The sequence below is a fragment of the Eptatretus burgeri genome, chromosome 7 (assembly GCF_056783735.1).
Source record: "Eptatretus burgeri isolate ZD-2024b chromosome 7, Ebu_testis_v1, whole genome shotgun sequence".
Classification (NCBI taxonomy): domain Eukaryota; kingdom Metazoa; phylum Chordata; class Myxini; order Myxiniformes; family Myxinidae; genus Eptatretus; species Eptatretus burgeri.
This window is the reverse complement of record NC_140967.1, coordinates 42,706,628-42,725,960: the sequence shown is the minus strand read 5'-3', so window position 1 is coordinate 42,725,960 and position 19,333 is coordinate 42,706,628. Positions and strand designations below refer to the sequence as shown.

Here is a 19,333-nt window from a genome sequence, read left to right as displayed (position 1 = left end):
AAACGGGAAAAACAGGTCAACATGAGGCACATTTATTCCGCGGCACACGGAAAGCACACATATACAATTACAACAATTATGCACCAAAAGCAATTGCAACGAAAGAAACACAACAATGCAGAGATACTACCGACTACGTGAGCACACGGCAACACTTACACAGTTTTACTTTACAGACGGCGCCAGCAACACATATACTCAAAAGCAAAAGAAAAGGGCCACCCTCAAATACAAGGGGACAGACGGGCCTGTGGGCCGCGAGACCGGGTGGAGCCTACCAGTCTTGTGATGAGCCGCAAATGTGGCGGCGGTGCCCCGACTCCGCGCTCCTTCGCGGGTTTCGTTGGCACTGCTTGGAGTGGGGTGGGAACGGGGCCCCCTTTTCGCACTATCTCAGCAAGGGGGGGAAGGGGGGAATTGTTGATGCTCTGGGGAAAGAGGATAGCTGGCTTGCTTGGGTCCCGCGACGAGCGACTCCACTGCGACCTCGACCGCGCTCCCGGCTTCCCCTCTCTGCAGCTCCCCGACAGACTCCGAACCCCGACAGACTCCGACCTCCGACAGACTGACTCTCCTCCAGACCCGACTTGACTGCTGCTGCCACACTCTGCCGCTGCCACACTTCTCCAACTTGCCTTGACTCTTCTCCAACTCCCTTGACCGAAAAACTCTGCCGCTGCCACACTTCTCCAACTCGCCCGAGCCCAAAACTGACTAAATTCGCCCCGCGCTCGGCGCTTCATAGTGGTGTCGGAGATCTCGTATGCAAATTTCTGTATCAGAACGAGCTCGGGGGTGGAGCCACACTCGCCCATTGGACGGAGAAAAAGGGGCGTGAATCTCCCCTGATCCTCGAATTTGCATATATCGATTCTACTCCGACACGCCTGGAGGCGGGGCCAAATCGCCCCACGCTTGCCGATTGGACGGATCAGAAGTGGGCGTGTATCATTCCTGATCTGACTTCTCCTCGGAAAGGCCACACTTTGTACCTGCGGCTCGGCGCGCGCCCTGTACGAGTCCAGGACAGCCTGACGCTCGGTGCCCACAAGCGGCGCGGGAATGGCCGCAGAAGGAGAGGTGAAGGTGGTGGAGGGTTTAAAGTGCTGGTCCATGGCCATGGCGACGTTTGGAATGGCGGTGATGCGATGTTTGCGGGAGCGAGTTGTGAAGGTAAAGGTCGTGGCTGTTGGCGTTGTTGTTGTGAAGCGGCGTTGCAGTTGGTGGTTGTTGTGTGATGGCAGTTGAGACGTGGTTGGTTCAAAATAAAGATAGAACAGAAAAACGGCCATCTTAAAGGGTCGCAGCCCGAATGAATCACATTTATTCCCTCTAAACAACAGGTTTGGGGCGAACTACACATGTACTTACAGAGATATCTCACCTACGGGACCTGAATGGTGGTTTGCGAATTTCCTCAACCACAACAGTATTTTAGTGCAACTATGACTTGAATCACCCTCAAACACTTGGCCCTTTTCATATCCATGTTGAGGACATAGCATCAAAACCTGTATGCTTGGGGTTGGCCTAATGGTTTGGGTGGTGGGCTTCGGATCCTGGGATCCGGAGTTCAAATCTCACTTGGCTGTTGAATTAATACCAGGTGGGGTTGATTCTGCCTGTCATCCTTCCGAGGTCAGCAAAATGAGTGCCAGCATGGTGGTATCCTGTGTCAGAGTGGCGACCCGGCCAATATTGTGTCCAATAGCCAAGGAGATTGCTTAGGCAGTACCAACGCTCTGCACAGAGTATGGTTCCAATGGATGGATGGATGGATTAAAACCTGTGATAAATGAATGTTTTGTGCGAAGTCATCCTTCGTAGTACTGGAATGGGGATGGTGTGGTCCATTTTAGTGGGGAAACAGGTTGAGTGTCTCGTCTCATGTTCCCCCTCACATGAAGCCTGTTTGAGTCTGCACTGTAGTCTAGGCTCTGGGGGGGGGGGGTGTAGTTCGTGTCCATTACTCTTCTACGGCGTTACCTTGCATTTTCTTGTTCTATATACTAAGACCTTCAATAAAAGTCTGGGTAACACTTCCAGACCAAGTACGTTTTCTCTACAGCCCCGGCCAAACATTTACGGTTCCGCCCGTATGTTTTCGAAATTGACGATAACGGAGTTCCTGGGAAAATATCGTTATCCGGTACACACAAATGGTTTATTTTGCTCTGGTTTGATTTTTGGAGTGCAATTAACTAATTTTCTAATTAACTCAAAGAATTGGAGACTTCCCTAAGCCTGGTGTTGGCGCAGTGGTTCGGGCAGCGGGTTGGGATCCAAAAGGTCCTGAGTTCAAGCCCCGTTGGGCCACTGATTTAATACACCAGGGGGTTGACTCAGCCTGTCATCCTTCCGAGGTTGGCGAAATGAGTACCAGTGTACTGGGCTAGTGTATACCTCAGTTAAAATAGGTGTACCATTTCCCTGTGTCGTAAGAGGCGACCAGGGTTGCGTCAGGAAGGGCATCCGGCGTAAAACATGTGCCAAATCACTATGCGGATCATACGGATGATCCACTGTGGTGACCCCTAACGGGAGCAGCTGAAAGAAGAAGAATTGGAGACTTCCCTAAAACCTGACGACTACGGATACAAGCATCAGAGAAACTCAAACTTCATTATAGACGTTATGGCTAATGTTCGCAAAGTTCGATTAACCAGACTGGCAACTTTCCAAGAATTAATTATGGCCTTTTCAACATTTACAAATATATACCATGAGTTTAGGCGATGCGACTACGTTTTCGATATGTACTCTGAAGACGGCTCAGTTAGGACAGTGAGAGAAGAAGGCGTACTGACACTGCACCAATCGAGCTCAGCTGCGTCGAGCCAGGGACACCTCTGCCAAAAGAGATGGCAACCTTTTGGCCTTCAAATGGTAACAAGATTCAACTAGAAAAGCTGATCTATTCTAATCTTCGTGAAAATGCGTCTCGAGTTGTTCGACATTACCCCACTGTGGTCGGCCAAGTGACGAGAGAAGACGAGGACCGGCATTGCATCAAGGTTCATGAGGGCACAGAGACTGTTTTAGATCATCTCCAGTCAACATTTGAGGAAGCTGATCTTCGCATCCCTATTCAGATTCTTGATGCTCTGGACTCCGGATACAGCATATGTGTGTTGTGGTCTCCAATGACACCGACGTCGTTGTTGCTTTGTTGTATCACATGCAAGTGTTTCTGCAACACAACCTGGAGGAGTTATGGGTTCGAGCTGGTCTGGGGGATACAACTCGATATGTGCCACTTCATACACTTTTCCAGAACCTGGGTCAACAGTTTTGTGCAGTCCTGCCAGCTCTTTACAGCCTTACAGGATGCGACATCACCAGCAAAGTTGGTACCAAGAAAGCTGCAATAAAGGCGGATTCCGAGAGATTCCTCAAGCATTTCGCCACATCCCCATTCCTATCGGCTGCCGTAGCTCGCAATGCTGAACGATATCTGGTGAAACTGCTGAGAAGAGGAAGCGATGCTGACGATTTCATCACCCTCAGAGCAGAGATCTTTCACTGCAGCAAAAACAGCTCTCTGTACAACCTACCACCGACTAGCCAGGGCCTACATCCTCACATTCAGTATGGGTTTTATGCCGCTTATACCATCATGCACGTCCTGGAGAACCATCTGGATCATGAAACAGAGTCTCTGAAGCCTGAAGATTATGGATATGTGTATGATCAGGGTCATCTCATGCCTGCAAATTCTTGGAAAAATCTCGATTTCCGCTGGTCTGTCTCCTGTACTTGCCAAAAGTGCGCTAAATTAACATGTTCATGCCAGATGTCTGGGGTTAAGTGTGGGAAGTTCTGTCGCTGTAAGAAAACCTCACCCAATGCCTGCAAAAATCCCATTGTTTGTTAAGATAGGCTAATTTGCAGCATAAAAGCACTGCTTGAGATTGTCGAAAATTACAATTCCCATTTATATGAAGAAATTAGTCTACCATTTATGGCTGTACAATTTTAGTAGCTCCCGGGTACTATTCGTTATCACTCAGTAAAATTCATTTGTTGAAATTGCTGAAAATTGAAATTCCCCATTTTGTTTGAAATGAAATTATTCGGTAAATTATGGTTATTACCTGTTTATCACTACTCCTTTTATCAAATTGTAATTTGTAGTACTGATTCGGCGATGATAGAAATGTCTTCCTTTCTTGCTCTCTTGTGAGAATGATGCTCGCATATGATACCAAGTTTTGTCATTACATTGACTTGCATCTAATCATCAGAGTTCAATATATGTTTATGTAGCACTTTGCTTGTCTTAAACAGTTTTTGTCGAATATTGTACGATTCTCCAACTGCCCATTTCACGGGATATTTAAGTTTCGTCCTTTGTTGTTCTCTTTGTTCCTTTCAGAAAGAAACCTGGCTATATTTAGGGCTTTGGTTACTGCACATTCTTGTCTTACAAGCACCTTGCTGCCTGCCTAAGCCAAGATCTTCACTGGACTGTAGGTATTATATCTTTGAAACCTGGCCAAGTTCTGTTAACAAGCTTTGTGTTTACAGCACCAGATTGGGGTTTTGTTTTTGTTTTTTTGTATACATTGTCAAGGCTCGCATGAGAGCCAACGCACAAAACACAGCAAGGAGGGCATGAGAGAAGAGTGGTGGGAGAGGGAAGGACAAAACAGTGGGGAACAGAGACATTAGGAGATCTGTGGAAGGGAGAGGGATGGGGTGGGGAACACGGGGTATACAAAATGGACATTACAATACAAGATGGACATTACAGGGTCTTTCAGGACGGAAAGCAGGGAATTTGAAGGAGGTAGGTTTGAGATTGATTAACCGGGGTAGAAAAGATCGAGTTTTGGATGAGGATGATAGGTGGTGGTGAACTGCTGTTTTGAAGGCCTGGAGGGAAGAATGGGATTGAAGAGAGTGAGGGAGTTTATTCCAAAGGTGGGAAAAAGAGGAATGAAAGAGTGAACGTGAGCAGTGATTCATGATTTTGGTAGTTTTACCAGAAGGGGTTGTTGGCAGACCTTTAGCACCTTGCGGAAATATGGTGGGGACATATCGCAGAGAGAGCCAGGGGGGGGAGACCGGAGAGGAGATGGGAGAAGACAGAGAGACCACCAACCTGCCTGCGGTGAGAGAGTAAGAGGCAAAAAGTCTCAGCCTCATCGCGGGAGATACCAATGATCCGAAATGCCTTGGTTTCCACAGCATGAAGCCGAGAAAGGTGAGAGGCAGGAGCACCAGCCCAGAGGTGAGAGCAGTACTCCATCAGGCTGCGGACGAAAGCTTTGCAAGTGGTCAAGCTCAGGGGGGGGGGGGCGAAGAAGGACTTTGCATGACGGAGGATTCCCAGTTGGCAACTGGCTTTGGAGGCCAGGTTGGAAATGTGCCTTTCCCAGGAAAGATCATAGCAGATAGTGAATCCCAGAAGCTTGAATGAAAGGCCTTCTTCCAGAGGATTGTTGAGAAAGTCGATGGGGCTTTTTTCTAAACAGTCTTTTCGGAGAGACGTAGTAAGAGTGCGAGATTTGTCAGGATTGAAAGACATGTTCCACGTGTTGGACCAGTTTGTGATTTTATCCAGATCTGCAGAGAGCAAAGAAGCTGCTGCTTGCCGGTCTGAGGGATGACAGATGGTATGACAGAGGGTGGAGTCATCAGCAAAGAGATAAAGAGAATAAATTTGATGGGGTTCATTCTTTTCTGTAATTATTCAAAGTGTTTGCCCGTCTGTTCATGCCGAGGTTAATTACATATACAGTTTGTGGACAAAAAAAAAAGGAAACACCTGGGTAAATGAGGGACACCACGTATATTGAAAGCAACAGCTTCTACACAGGTAAGGCCCATGTGTTATTTAAGCAAATATCATCCCATCATGCTTAGAGTCATGTATTAAAATGCTGCGCAGGCCCGATTGCCTATAATTATGGCAAGCATGGCTGCAAGACACCTCAGTGACTTTGAAAGAGGGGTGATTGTTTGGGCATGTTTGGCAGGAGGTTCAGTGAAAAAGACACCTCAATCTGCTGACGTTTCATGAGCAACGGTGTCTTTGGTGATGTCGGCATGGAACGCCGAGGGAAAGACATTAGCAAAGGGCATCAGTCGGTGGAAACGCAGACTCCAGGATTGTGATATCCATGCATTAATTTGAAGTTCAAGGCAAAACAGGCGAGCAACTGCAGATCAATTGACATTAAATTTCAACCTGGGACGTGAGCAGCCAGTTTCATCAAAAACGGTCCACTGAGAACTCCACACAGCGGGACACCATAGTTGAGTTGCAGTGCAAAATTGCTCATTACATCTGGCAATGCATGTTTGTGAGTCTAGTGGTGCAAAGAGCACAAGCAATGGACTACCTAGCAGTGGAGAAATGTGATTTGGTCAGATGAATCATCCTTCACCATGTTCTTGACAAAGGGATGAGTGCACATGACAAACTCAACAACCCTGAATGCTTGGTTCCAACAGTGAAGGGTTCTTTTTTATACATGCATTGCCGAAGCCCGTAAAAGAGCTCACACACAGAACATACAACAAAGAGAGCAGGAGACAAGAGGGGTGGGAGAGGGAAGCAGAAAACAGTTGGGAACAGAGACATCAGGAGATCTGTGGAAGGGAGAGGGATGGGGTGGGGTACAAGGGGTAAACAAGATGGACACTACGGGGACTTTCAGGAAGGAAAGCAGGGAATATGAAGGTAGTGAGTTTGGGGTGGGTTCATTGGGTAGAAAAGATCATGGTTCTGGATGGGGGAAGGTGGTGAAGGAGATGGTGGTGAACAGCTGTTTTGAAAACCTGGAGGGAAGAGTGAGATTAAGGAAAGTGTGGGAGTTTGTCTCAGAGGCAGGAAAAAAGAGGAATGAAAGAATGAAGGTGAGCAGTGATTTTTAATTTTGGTAGTTTCACCAGAAGGTGGTTGCTGGTGGACCTTGAGCACCCTGTGGAAATATGGGGGAGGGGGGGGGGAGAGGGACAGATCACAGACAAGGCAGGGGGGACGAGGCCGGACAGGAGACGGTAGAACACAGAAAGACAGCAGACCACCGACCTGTCTACGGTGAGAGAGTGAGAGACCCAAAGTCTGGTGGTTCTGTAATGTTGTGGGGCACATTTTCCTGGCATGGTTTGGATGCAGTCATTCCCTCAGAAGGCAAGGTCAATGCCAATTGCTACTCAATGGCACCGAGTGATCATCTTTACCCCATGTTGCAACATCTCTTTCCTGCCAGGAGGGGTCTTCCAGGATGACAATGCGCCCATCCACAGAGAACGTGTGGTCAACCAGTGGTTCGATGAGCATGACACTGATGTTATCCATATGCCATGGCCTTCTCAGTCACCAGATCTGAACCCAAATGAGTATTTTTGAGATATTTGGAATGATGCCCGAGACAGTGTTTTCCACCTCCATCGAACAGGTGTGAGTTGATTGACTTTCTCATGGAAGAATGGTGAATGGTCCTTCCTGCAGAATTCCAGACGCTGGTGGACTTTATGCCATGGCACATACAGGCCATACTGGCCGCACGGTGTGACCCAATGCCATATTAAGTGACTTTCCATTGGTATTCCTATTTTTTTGTCTACCACCTGCATATTGTCCTGACTAATATTTTTTTTTACATTTCTTAAAGAGATATATATGCTCGCCTCATTCATTCATCTCGCTACACTTAACTATATGGTTTATTTAAATTGCCCTGGGGGGGGGAGGGGAACATTGTTAATTCCCAATTGATAACAGGTGAGCTTCTCAACACTGTTTGGACGCACTTCCCGCCCAGGTGCACACTTGAATAATTTGATATATAAATTTCGGCTTCACACTCGACTGTGGTTAAGCAGTTGTGAGGCGAGGCCAAAACCGTGACACTATTATTCATGGTTCACAATAATATGACTGTACTTTCCTTATGATTTGCACCCCCAAACCTTCTCGAAAATGGAACTGAGTGTTACATTGAAGGTACAAAACCTCATTAATTGTTTACGATTACATGCAACTTAAAGCAACAAGAAAAGCCAAGTCAATGCCTCACCTTGTATTTCCATCAAAGCCCACTCGCCCTCAAACAGGCCAAGAGCCACCAGCAGCCGCAGATCACACACCACAATTGAGTCAGGGTCAAACACATCCACTGATGAACCACATTCCGATTCCAAAAGCAACTGCTCTACTTGAGCCACAACCACCTGCAATATCTGGTCTGGATTGGTTGACACCAACTCACGGGCAAACTTGGAAATGATCACAGGCCGATGACAGGAAGTATAAGAATCAGCAAATTCTGAATTATTTTCTTTTTTGAAGGAGATCTCAGTTAGCAATAACTCACTACGTGGTGTCAAAAGACCCTGAAGCGTTGGATCACAGTCCAAGACACGCAGATTCACATCCACCAAGGTTGGCTTTTGCCAAGGCACAGGTATGAGATCACCACAGCGAACGAGCATCCCAGGGAAATCACGAAGAGCAGATAGTAGCAACAGCGAGTCAGCAAAGTCATCCAAAGATGCACGGTGGAAAGTGTCAGCATCTGCCGCTGCCAGAACAATGCGACGAAGGAATGGAGGGCGAATGGGGCGAGCAAGAAAGCTTGCACCTACAGCCAAAGAATAATGTTCAAAAAAGGCTGGAGATGCATAAAGTAATACAGTCATGATCGGAGATGAGGTAGGTTGCCAGTAGCATGAAGGTTTGCCATCAACATATGGGCAATGTCTGTCAATCTCATTGGCACAAACTGTCTCCATCCCAATCCCATTTTGATGTTCAAACACTTCCTTCATAAGCAAGTTGCCATTCTCAATTACTTCTTTGTCCATTCCAGATTCATCTCCTAATCGCATGACACTGTTCACATATTCTTTTGCTCCGACGTCAATCCCCACTCCATTACTACACAACCGTACACTGATGAAAATGCTTCCTCCATCTTTTGCTGCTCCTTCCAAGGAAAGAACTCTCCATGACTCTTCTGTTGGGCCCAATACCTGGCACCATGCTTTGTGGGCCACCATCGCATGCAGTGGGTAGCCCAGTGAGCCAGGCAATGGGAAAAGATCAGGCAGGAAATGGTGGGTTTGATTCAATAGTTGGAGAGAGACAACCATTTGTCGCTCCATACTCATGGTTTTGTCGAAGTCAATCTCTCCTGGAGGAGCAAGAGAAGAGGAAAACAAGGTGGAGACAAACAGACTCAAAAAAAAAAATGTTTCAATGAAGAGCAATTGTGAGGACTTTTTTTTTTTTTTTTTTTTTTTAAACATGTAATAGGTCAAGAGAAAAGGACACGAGGGAGCTCACCCCATAATAACTAATGGACATTACAAATACAGAGGTGAGGACCATACGCATTAAAAAAAAACAAAACAAAAAAACAACCTGAAACTCTGATGTGAAGCAATAATCAATGAAAACTCTCAACTCAAAGATAGTTCAAAAAGAAAAAAGAAAAAAAAAAAGAGCCAAACTAGGATATGTTGCATACAAGCAAAATTTGGGTTTTTTGGGGAGAGGTGGGAGGTGGGGAAATGGTGAGATGGGGAGGAAGAAAAAGAGAAATAGAATCCAAACATAAAGCCAATATCAAGCTCATTATACTCTGTAAGAGGAGATGCCATATGCGAGGACAGTTTCACTTTTCTCTTTGAATACAGTCTTTAGAAAGAGAAATTGAAAAAGGTGACGCAAGGAAAACAATTTGAAATAGAAGGGCACTCGGGAGAGCACATACCTCCGCCACGTAATGCCTGATCCACAAGAACATATCCGGCACAATACATTATTGAAATATCATTCCATGTATCGTTTTTAGCCCTATCGCTCAATGATGAAGAAACACTTTTAAAATTAAATAAGTATCATATCCAGATTCGGATCTTCACCAAAATCGCAGCAATTGGTCCTCATCACACACCCCACATGTCCACCAAGTTTCATCCCAATCCAAACACAACTTTCTGAGATCACTCTATTTCGAGTTGTAGCCAAAACGATTGGCACACTTGCACTTTCTTCAAATAATGCACCATTTCTTCCAGAAAATTGTTGAAATTTAAAAAACATTTTGGGGTCCACACATGTATTTCTTTGGTTTACAGTGGAACAAAACAAAACTAGGACAAATGTGTCCAAGAGCCACGTCCTAAAGGTTTTGGCTTCACCAGAACAAGAACAAGAACAAGAAGAAGAATGCGGAGCTCTCTTAGAGCCAGCGTTCGCAACGCGACGCGGCTTAAAAAGAAAGGCTGAAAAAAGGCTACAAGGCCATCTCCAGAGACCTTGATGTTCCTGTGTCCACCGTACGGAATGCGATCAGGAAGTTTAAGGCCCATGGCACTGGAGCCAACCTGCCTGGACATGGCCTCAAGAGAAAACTTAATTGAAGATTACAGCAAAGGATTGTTTGAATGGTGGAGAAAGCACCTCGATCAAATGCCAAACAGATTCAAACTGACCTTCACACACAAGGTATGACAGCACTATCTGTTGCCAACTCAATGAATGGGGGTTATATGGTAGGAGACCTAGGAGGACCCCACTGGAGAGAGAGAGAGACAGACAGAGACAGAGAGACAGAGAGACAGACAGAGAGACAGAGAGACAGACAGAGAGACAGACAGAGACAGAGACACAGACAGAGACAGAGAGACAGACAGAGACAGAGAGACAGACAGAGACAGAGAGACAGACAGAGACAGACAGAGACAGAGACAGACAGAGACAGAGAGACAGACAGAGACAGAGAGACAGACAGAGACAGAGAGACAGACAGAGACAGAGAGACAGACAGAGACAGAGAGACAGACAGAGACAGAGAGACAGACAGAGACAGAGAGACAGACAGAGAGAGACAGAGAGAGACAGAGAGAGACAGACAGAGAGAGACAGAGAGATAAGAAAGCTCGACTGGAGTTTGCCAAAACACACCAGAACAAGCCAAAATCCTTCTGGGAGAATGTCCTTTGGACAGATGAGACCAAATTAGAGATTTTTGGTAAAGCACTTCATCTCTGTTTACAGAAAACAAAATGAAACCTTCAAAGAAAAGAACACCTTCCCTACAGTCAAACATGGAGGAGGTTCAGTGATGTTTTGGGGTTGCTGTGTTACCTCTGGCGCTGGGTGCCTTGAATGTGTGCATGGCATCATGAAAATCAGATTACCAAGGCATTTTGGAGCATAATGTTCAACCCAGTTTCACAAAGCTGGGTCTCTGTCAAAGATCATGGGTCTTGAAGCAGAACAATGACCCCAAACACACTTCAAAAAATACCGAGGAATGGTTGAAGACAAAACACTGCACCGTTCTGAAGTGGCCAGCAATGAGTCCAGATCTAAATCCCATTAAACACCCGTGGGGAGATCTGAAAAAAACAGTTTGGAGAAAGCGCCCTTCAAATCTGGGAGAACTGGAGCAGTTTGCACAAGAAGAGTGGGTCAAACTGCCAGTGGAGAGGTGGAGGAAGCTCATTCATGCCGATAGGAAGTGCTTGACTGCAGATACTTTGTCCAAAGGCTGTGCTACCAAACATCAAGTTGAGGGTGTTAATTTTGTCATTGCCGTTTCTGTGTATTTTCTGATTTAAAAGGATATATCAAGTCCTGAATCAAAAACAAATGTTCTGTTATATTAACAGTGAAATAAAGAATTGTGAAGACCAAATACTTTCGTCACTTTCAACTTATTTTTGGAGAAAATCGAGTTATTTGAAAAAAAACGCAAGGGTGCCAATATTTGGCCACGACTACGAGTTTAACCCTATCTCTCAATGGTAAAGAATCAATGAAAAAATATCAGATCCGGATCCAGATTCGGATCCTCACCAAAATGTAATCAGTTCATCCTTGTCACACACCCAACCTGCCCACCAAATTTCATCTGGATCCATCCACAACTTTTTGAGATCCCCTGCACACAAACAGACAGACAGAGAGGGGTGAAAACATAACCTCCCTCACATTCAGTGGTGGCGGTAACTAGATCGGCACGTGGTGGAGGCTAAACAGTTTATGTTTTCTGTCCCACTGATGAGGTGAGGATGCAGATCCGGCCGAACAAAAATCACCCAAACCGCGGCATCAGCATCACGATCGACGAGAAAGCCGCACGGCGGTTGGTAAGTCCTGGTGATGAATCCCACCGCACGAATTACCTCATGTATGTTTCCTGCCCAGAGAGCGGCTCGGTGCCATTTTTGGCCACATCTTCCCACGCAGGACCAAGCGCCTCAATCTCAAAGTTCAATGAAGATCATCTCTGGACAAAGCTAAGTGCCAGAATAAAGGGAGGATTTTCTTTTGTTTCATTTTCCCCTTGTCTGTATTAAAGTCCGTGTGGAGAGGCGGCTCGACTTTAGGCTTCAATTTATTATTAGATTTTGAATTATACCCTTGTAAATATTTCTCTATTTTCATGAAATTGCCGTGTTTATTTGAAGTTGCTGGTGTCCGCGTATCTGTTGTGGGTTCAAGTATAAACTCCTTGTGCTGTACAACCATCTGCTCCATGCGTGCTGCCCTTCCCTTCCCTTCCCACGTACACCACAGTCTCTGAAGATCACACGTCTGCCTCCTAAGGAAAACCGCTGGGCAATCCGGCCTGGTCGGTGTTAACAGCTCATCCACCAGAATTGGCTCGGGGATCAACGTCAACCGCCAGGATTGTGACAACACATATATATATATATATATATATATATATATATATATATATATATATATATATATATATATATATATATATATATATATATATATATATATTGTTGCGAATTCATGCCCGCCGGCGTGCGAGCGGCCATGCAACTCGAATCGCGGCACGTCGCCCACCGGACGGACAATTCTGTCATGACCCTCTCGGACTAACGCCGGGAACTAGTCACGGGTGGGCCTTTCCGCCTCACCACGATCGTGCCAATCGGCCCCCCGCGTGGGATAGGGTTGTTCGCCAAATTCGACCTACCTAAGTACCCACACGGAGGGTAGACCGGGTGATCGCACCTCGCCGCAGGTCGACTCCGGACTCGGGCCACTTTAAGCGACCCGTTCCGTACTATCGGGATAACCGAGCGGTGTTATCGTCAACCTCGACGGTTCCGATTACTTATCGGGCGTATTTAGCCCACCACCAACCCTTTACGTGAAGTAAGATGGAGATTCAATTAAAGAAAATACGAAGCGAAACGGGAAAAACAGTTCAACATGAGGCACATTTATTCCGCGGCACACGGATAGCACACATATACAATTACAACAATTATGCACCAAAAGCAATTGCAACAAAAGAAACACAATGCAGAGATACTACAGACTACGCGAGCACACGGCAACACTTACACAGTTTTACTTTACAGACGGCGCCGACAACACATATACTCAAAAGCAAAAGAAAAGGGCCACCCTCAACGACAAGGGGGCAGACGTGGTTGGTTGCGGGATGGTGTGCTGTGAAGGTTAAGGTCGTGGCTGTTGGCATTGTTGTTGTTGTGAAGCGGCGCTGCGGTTGGTGGTTGTTGTGTGATGGCGGTTGAGACGTGGTTGTTTCAAAATAAAGATAGAACAGAAAAACGGCTATCTTAAAGGGTCACAGCCCGAAGGAATCACATTTATTCCCTCTAAACAACGGGTTTGGGGCTAACTACACATGTACTCAGAGATATCTCACCTACGGGACCTGAATGGTGGTTTGCGAATTTCCTCAACCACAACAATATATATATATATATATATATATATATATATATATATATATATATATATATATATATATATATATATATATATATATATACACATACATACATACATATACAAAAGCCAGTAGGCGGCGATGGGTCGTCGAGCATGGAAACTAAGATATAGAGCGAAATGGATGTCATATCGGATAGGGAATCACGTTAAGATTATGCATATCAAATCTCATCCAGTTCCATCTACTGATAACTACTCGGTATCCATTTGAATGAAAAGTACCGAAAATGCGGTTTGAAATCGGAAATCCCCAAAGTTCGAGGGGGTGCTGTGGGTGAACCAAGATCTAAATTGAAAATCCGGCTCGATCGTTTGTGCACAATGTAATCCAGACGATTAGTGCGAATTAATCATGAGCATCCGACCATAACCCGAGGAGGAGTAGCATTTGGCACGAAGGCACCTCCAGCTCTCGCATGTTATCGATTTTTGCACTAATTGACCTTTGACCCCTGACCGAAGCAAAATCGGTCAATATGTTCTGAGGAAAAGTTGTAGTACTCAGTGAGTACCATGAACCTGCAAAGTTTCATTCGTATCCATGCACTCACCTGGTCGCTCGGGGGCCTTCAATTTTCGCCAATTTTCGCGCATACCCTAATTGTAGGGGGCGCTGCGGGTAAAGTATTCCATATATCACAAAAACCCGAATATATTTGATGAAGCATCACCTGTGGATCATTCGTGACAAACTTCATAACCCTACATGGGATAATGGCTTTCGGAATTGATTTCGCGTGAACGGTAGCGATTTTGAAGGTTTTTCGGTTGTTGCTAGGGAACCAAAGCGTCCTTAGCAACCATCACAATTTCCAAAGCACGAGGTCATAAGATGTACCTACCACCCGAGTTTGGTCAAAATCCACCCACGTTTACTACCAATTATGCTGATGACAAATGAACAAACATCCAAACTACTGACAATAAGAGTCACCTATTTCGGCGACCTGAGATATATGTGCGTGTGTGCGTGTGTGCGTGTGTGCGTGTGTGCATATATATACATACATATGAATGTGTAGTGGTTATCTAAGTGAGGAGTTTATTTGAAAGGTCGAGTCGAGTAAAAACGTGACAAGTTGTAATCCTGTCGTTCGACTCTTCGCTGTGTGGAAAAGATCAGAGATGTGGGAATTTCCTCCGACTGCCGGATAAAGGTTTATTTCGTAATTACAAGAAGTTTGTGGAGGGAGGGGATGAATGTTCTTGATATAAGTGTATGGATGGTAAAGCAGAGTGAAAGGAGTGTGTGCGTGGGGAAGGGGGAAAGGGGAGAATCAGAGTGGAAAAGTCAGTCATCAGTTGCTTTGCTGTTTACAACACTGTTTGCCAAGTGTCTTGATTGTGCTTTTCCAGGATTCTTCAGCCTCCAGACTATTGTTCCTATCCATTACGTATTTTGGTTGTGGTCGACTCTTGGGTTAGACTCAGATTTTTTTTTTTTTTTGATGACATCATTGGTCAAGTGATTTGACAGTCATATTGTTAAAATAAAATTTTAAAAACAAAAGCCTTCAAAAATCTTCTCTGAAGTGGCTGAACAGATCGAGGTGAAACTTTACACATATGACCTCCTATCCATGAGGAACAAAAGGTTTACACACGACATCATACTTCTTAAGTTCTCCACCTCACAGATGAGTTTTGGGTCTTGTTTGAAAATTTTCAAGGCCTCCTCATCTTTCTTAAGAAGCATTACTCGAGTTTAGGTCTCACTGGTGTTTTGTGGAGAAGTACGAGAATCTTTCTGTCCAGATGACAAAGTTATTTTGATCCACTTCATGTGAAAACACGTACAATGGGAGATAATGCTACATCATGGTGTCCAGATACATTTTTGATAATGTAAAAGCAACATGATATACAATAACGACACTTGTGGAAAAGCAACTTGAGAGAGCAAGATATTAATAAATATATATTGTTGCGGATCCGGGGAGGTGGGATTCTGACCCGGTCCCTGGCGCCACCCTCACCACCACCGTCTCCGGGAATCTATAACGCCGGCCGGCTCGGCACAGGCCTCGGGTCACGCTTCTTCAATCGCGATACCAATGTACTCCTGTACCTTGCCAGTTGGGGAGATAGAACCCTTGGTTACAGACTGGTTTTGTCAGAGACCGAGCGGAGTCTACCAGTCTGTAACCATATTGGTCTTGTATGCCAATCGAACGGATCGTTCCTCGACGTGACACGCATTAATCCATTGTGGCAACTTCATAAGAATTAACCAGATTTACTGGGGACATCAGGGATCACAACACAAGCAAAGAACGTGACAATGATTTTATTAACAATCAACCCATTCTTAACTCGGGAACCACGGCTACAGGTTTCGAGGGGATCACTACTGAAATATGCCTTATACAACACGTGCAGACAAAACAGACCAACAGCATGCATGCAGGACAAGACACAGTACTTGGTGATGTCTCATGGATGAGAGGAAAGCGTCCAAAAAGCAGGAATGTCACTCGTAACAAACAAGCGGGTGTCCACAGGTTCGAACTCCCAGCTCGAACGCGCCACGCGGCAAGAATTGGCAGCGCAGCACTCCCGCTCCCTCAAGGCACCGCGTGCACGGTTCTCCTCAGCGCCTTCCGGCTCCGCGCAACGTCGACGATCTGAGACCGCTGATCTCTCTCTCTCGAGTTCAGCATACAAATCCAGGCCTCGCCTGTCCCCCAGACAAGGCCCAAGTCGAGGTCCGAGTTCCACAGGCGGATCAACAACGTGTCGAGCTGTGAGGTGAGTTCGGACCGACAGACGCTCCGGCGTCTCCTCTCCTGCCTTCTCGCCTCGAAGCCTGACTCCCGCTTAGTCCTCTCAGTTCCTCTATTGCCTTCCAAACTGAGAACTCCTTTTCGGCGCTCGTGGCCTCCGAAACCCGATCCCCTCGAGACCGACGCTCATCCAAACTCAGAGCTCACTATTTCCACACACCGATCTTTTGTTGCTTTTCTTTTCTCTTCTCTTGGCGACTGCCGACAAAATGCCCCACCCCTCGAGTCACTGCCTCTCCAGGCCACACCCCTTCGCATCACTGACTGGGCGGGGCCTATCCGGGATGAGGAAGGAACAAGAGCGATCTCTCGTTTCACCACCATATGAACATAAAAACAGTCTCTTGCACCTCCCGACACACATGTATCGTACACTTTACCAAACAACCTATCGAAACAGGCATTTAATGGGGGATCTGAGCTAATCCTATACTTAGTAGTCCCATTAGGGGCATTTCCGTAACAATATAATGGGTGTGTTGTTCATTGTCATCTCCTTTTGCAGGTTTCAGGGGTGGAACAGAGTCCTCCCAGGACTCAAAGTATCAACCTCTGCTTCGGTAAGGGATCACAGTTCATGGACCAACCTGTTCATCCTTTGTTATTACGTCCACCAATGAAGGTGGATGGAGGTCATGTTTTCACCCCTGTCAGTCTGTTTGTGGACAGGATATCTCAAAAAGATGTGGACTTACTTTGGTGGAGAGCTTGGGTGTGAGACAAGGACAAAATGATGAGATTTTGGTGAATACCCGGTTCTGGATCTGGATCGGAGAATTTTTAAAGTGATTGGACTAAAACTACATAGAGCATGACATCTCAAAAAGTTGTGGATGGATTTGGACGAAACTTGGTGGACGAGTTGGTTCGGTGACAAGAACAAGCCGATTAAATTTTAGTTCAGGTACGAATCCAGATCCATCCGAACAGTGGGATACAAAACATAATCAACCTGACAGAGGTATGCACTGTACCGAGGGGCCGTTCTAGTTTTCTGAGTTTTGTTATGAGGGATCCTTTCAGGATCGTCACAGAACCCCAGACTGACTCCAAGTGAGGTTCTGCATTAGTCCTGATAATCCAACTTCGAAGTGTGTGTGTGTGTGTACGTGTGTGTGTGAGTGTGTGTGTATACATTTGTATGTGTGTGTGTGAGTGTGTATGTATGTACATTTTTACGTGTGTGTGTGTACATGTACGTGCGTGTACGTACGTGTGTGTGTGTGTGTGTGTGTGTGTGTGTGTGTGTGTGTGTGTGTGTGTGTGTGTGTGTGTGTGTGTACATGTGTGTACGTGTGTGTACGTACATGTGTGTGTACGTGTGTGTACGTGTAAGTGTGTGCGTGTGAGCGTGTACGTGTGTGTACGTGCAAGTGTGCGCGTGTGCGTGTGTACATGTACGTGCGTGTACGTACGTGTGTTTGTGTGTGTGTGTACATGTACGTGCGTGTACGTACGTGTGCGTGTGTACATGTACGTGCGTGTACGTACGTGTGCGTGTGTACATGTACGTGCGTGTACGTACGTGTGTTTGTGTGTGTGTGTGTACATGTACGTGCGTGTACGTACGTGTGCGTGTGTACATGTACGTGCGTGTACGTACGTGTGTGTGTACGTGTGTGTACGTACATGTGTGTGTACGTGTGTGTCCGTGTAAGTGTGCGTGTGCGTGTGTACATGTGCACGTCTGTGTTTAGAACGACCAGCAATGCAATGGTTCTTGAACTTGTAAACTAAAAGCACAAACACTTCGACAATTACATTTATTTTGCATGAAAATACATTTCACGAATTGTAGCGGAAATGTCATCACTATTTACCCCCAAATGGAACATCGATCGTGAACTTCCACCGGCAGAACGGAATCAATCGTACCTTGAACTTTGAGCGGTGTAGACGGAGAATTCGGATGTGTGTGGAGACTCGTTTTGCTTTGAATTTTTTTTTTCTCCACTCACTTCACGTCGTGCTCAATCCTTCGGACAGAATTACATCAATTAAAAACAAGTCGCGCCATAATATTATATTTAATAAACTATCGTGAAATTGATAAATCGACTTTTAAAAGCGGGTTTGCACCATACACCGCTCGATGAACCACAAACTTCGATGTGCCGAATCAAAAATATGTATTAATAATAATAATAATAATAATAATAATAATAATAATAAAAGAAAGAAGAAAATCACGAGCAGACCTGGATCAAGGTAAATTACTCGTCCATTGTATCAAAAACATGACGTTTCAGGAGACAACGCTTCATCTGCAAGTGTGAATATCTACTTGTTTTCCTCCATTAAACCACAAGGCCGTAAATTCAGTAAATTTTTGAAATCGCGAAGAAAAAAAAAAAAAAAAAAAAAAAAAGACACGAAACACCGAACCTCCACCACGTTCCGCCTGCAACGGAAGGAAGCGAACGGCGAATCCAAATCGGTTTTTTTTATACAAAACCTTTTCACAAATAAATACAGAAACGTATTTGTCTCAACAAGTGCACACGAGGAAAAAAAATTAACTCGGTGTTAAATTAAACAACGCCACAAGATCAACGATGTTTCGAAATACTTTTACGCAATGCTTATACACCGCCTTTTGACTTATACACCGCCCCTTCACCCACTGTGCTGACTTTCATTCGAAAATATAATACGTACATTGTAATTTTTTGGGGTTGAATCACTTGTTTTAACCGGTACATTAAACTTGAAGTGTCGAAGTGAAGGAAATTTTAATAAATATGAACATGTTTTTTTTGTCACCTCACCACGACACCTCGTCAGCCAAACGTTATCGCTGGTA

General features: G+C 45.4%; 1 protein-coding gene across 8 annotated transcripts in view; it reads right to left on the bottom strand.

Moving 5' to 3' along the window:
- The window catches only part of PEX6 (peroxisomal biogenesis factor 6), a 140,233-nt gene extending 121,346 nt beyond the window's left edge, over window positions 1-18,887 (bottom strand). For 4 of the 8 annotated variants that reach the window (XR_015060037.1, XM_085888177.1, XM_085888182.1 and 1 more), the window contains exons 1-3: window positions 18,729-18,887; window positions 18,406-18,506; window positions 8,031-9,146 (exon numbers count right to left, since the gene is read on the bottom strand). Coding sequence is in view for 7 of the 8 variants with exons in the window: in XM_085888177.1 (XP_085744303.1) it covers window positions 8,031-9,123 (1,093 nt within the window). In the remaining variant the exon portion in view is untranslated. Of the gene's footprint in view, window positions 1-8,030; window positions 9,147-11,821; window positions 11,907-18,350; window positions 18,507-18,728 lie in introns of those variants that run through there. The other 4 variants (XM_085888180.1, XM_085888179.1, XM_085888178.1 and 1 more) reach the window with 3 other exon arrangements.
- Window positions 18,888-19,333: the final 446 nt, after the last annotated feature.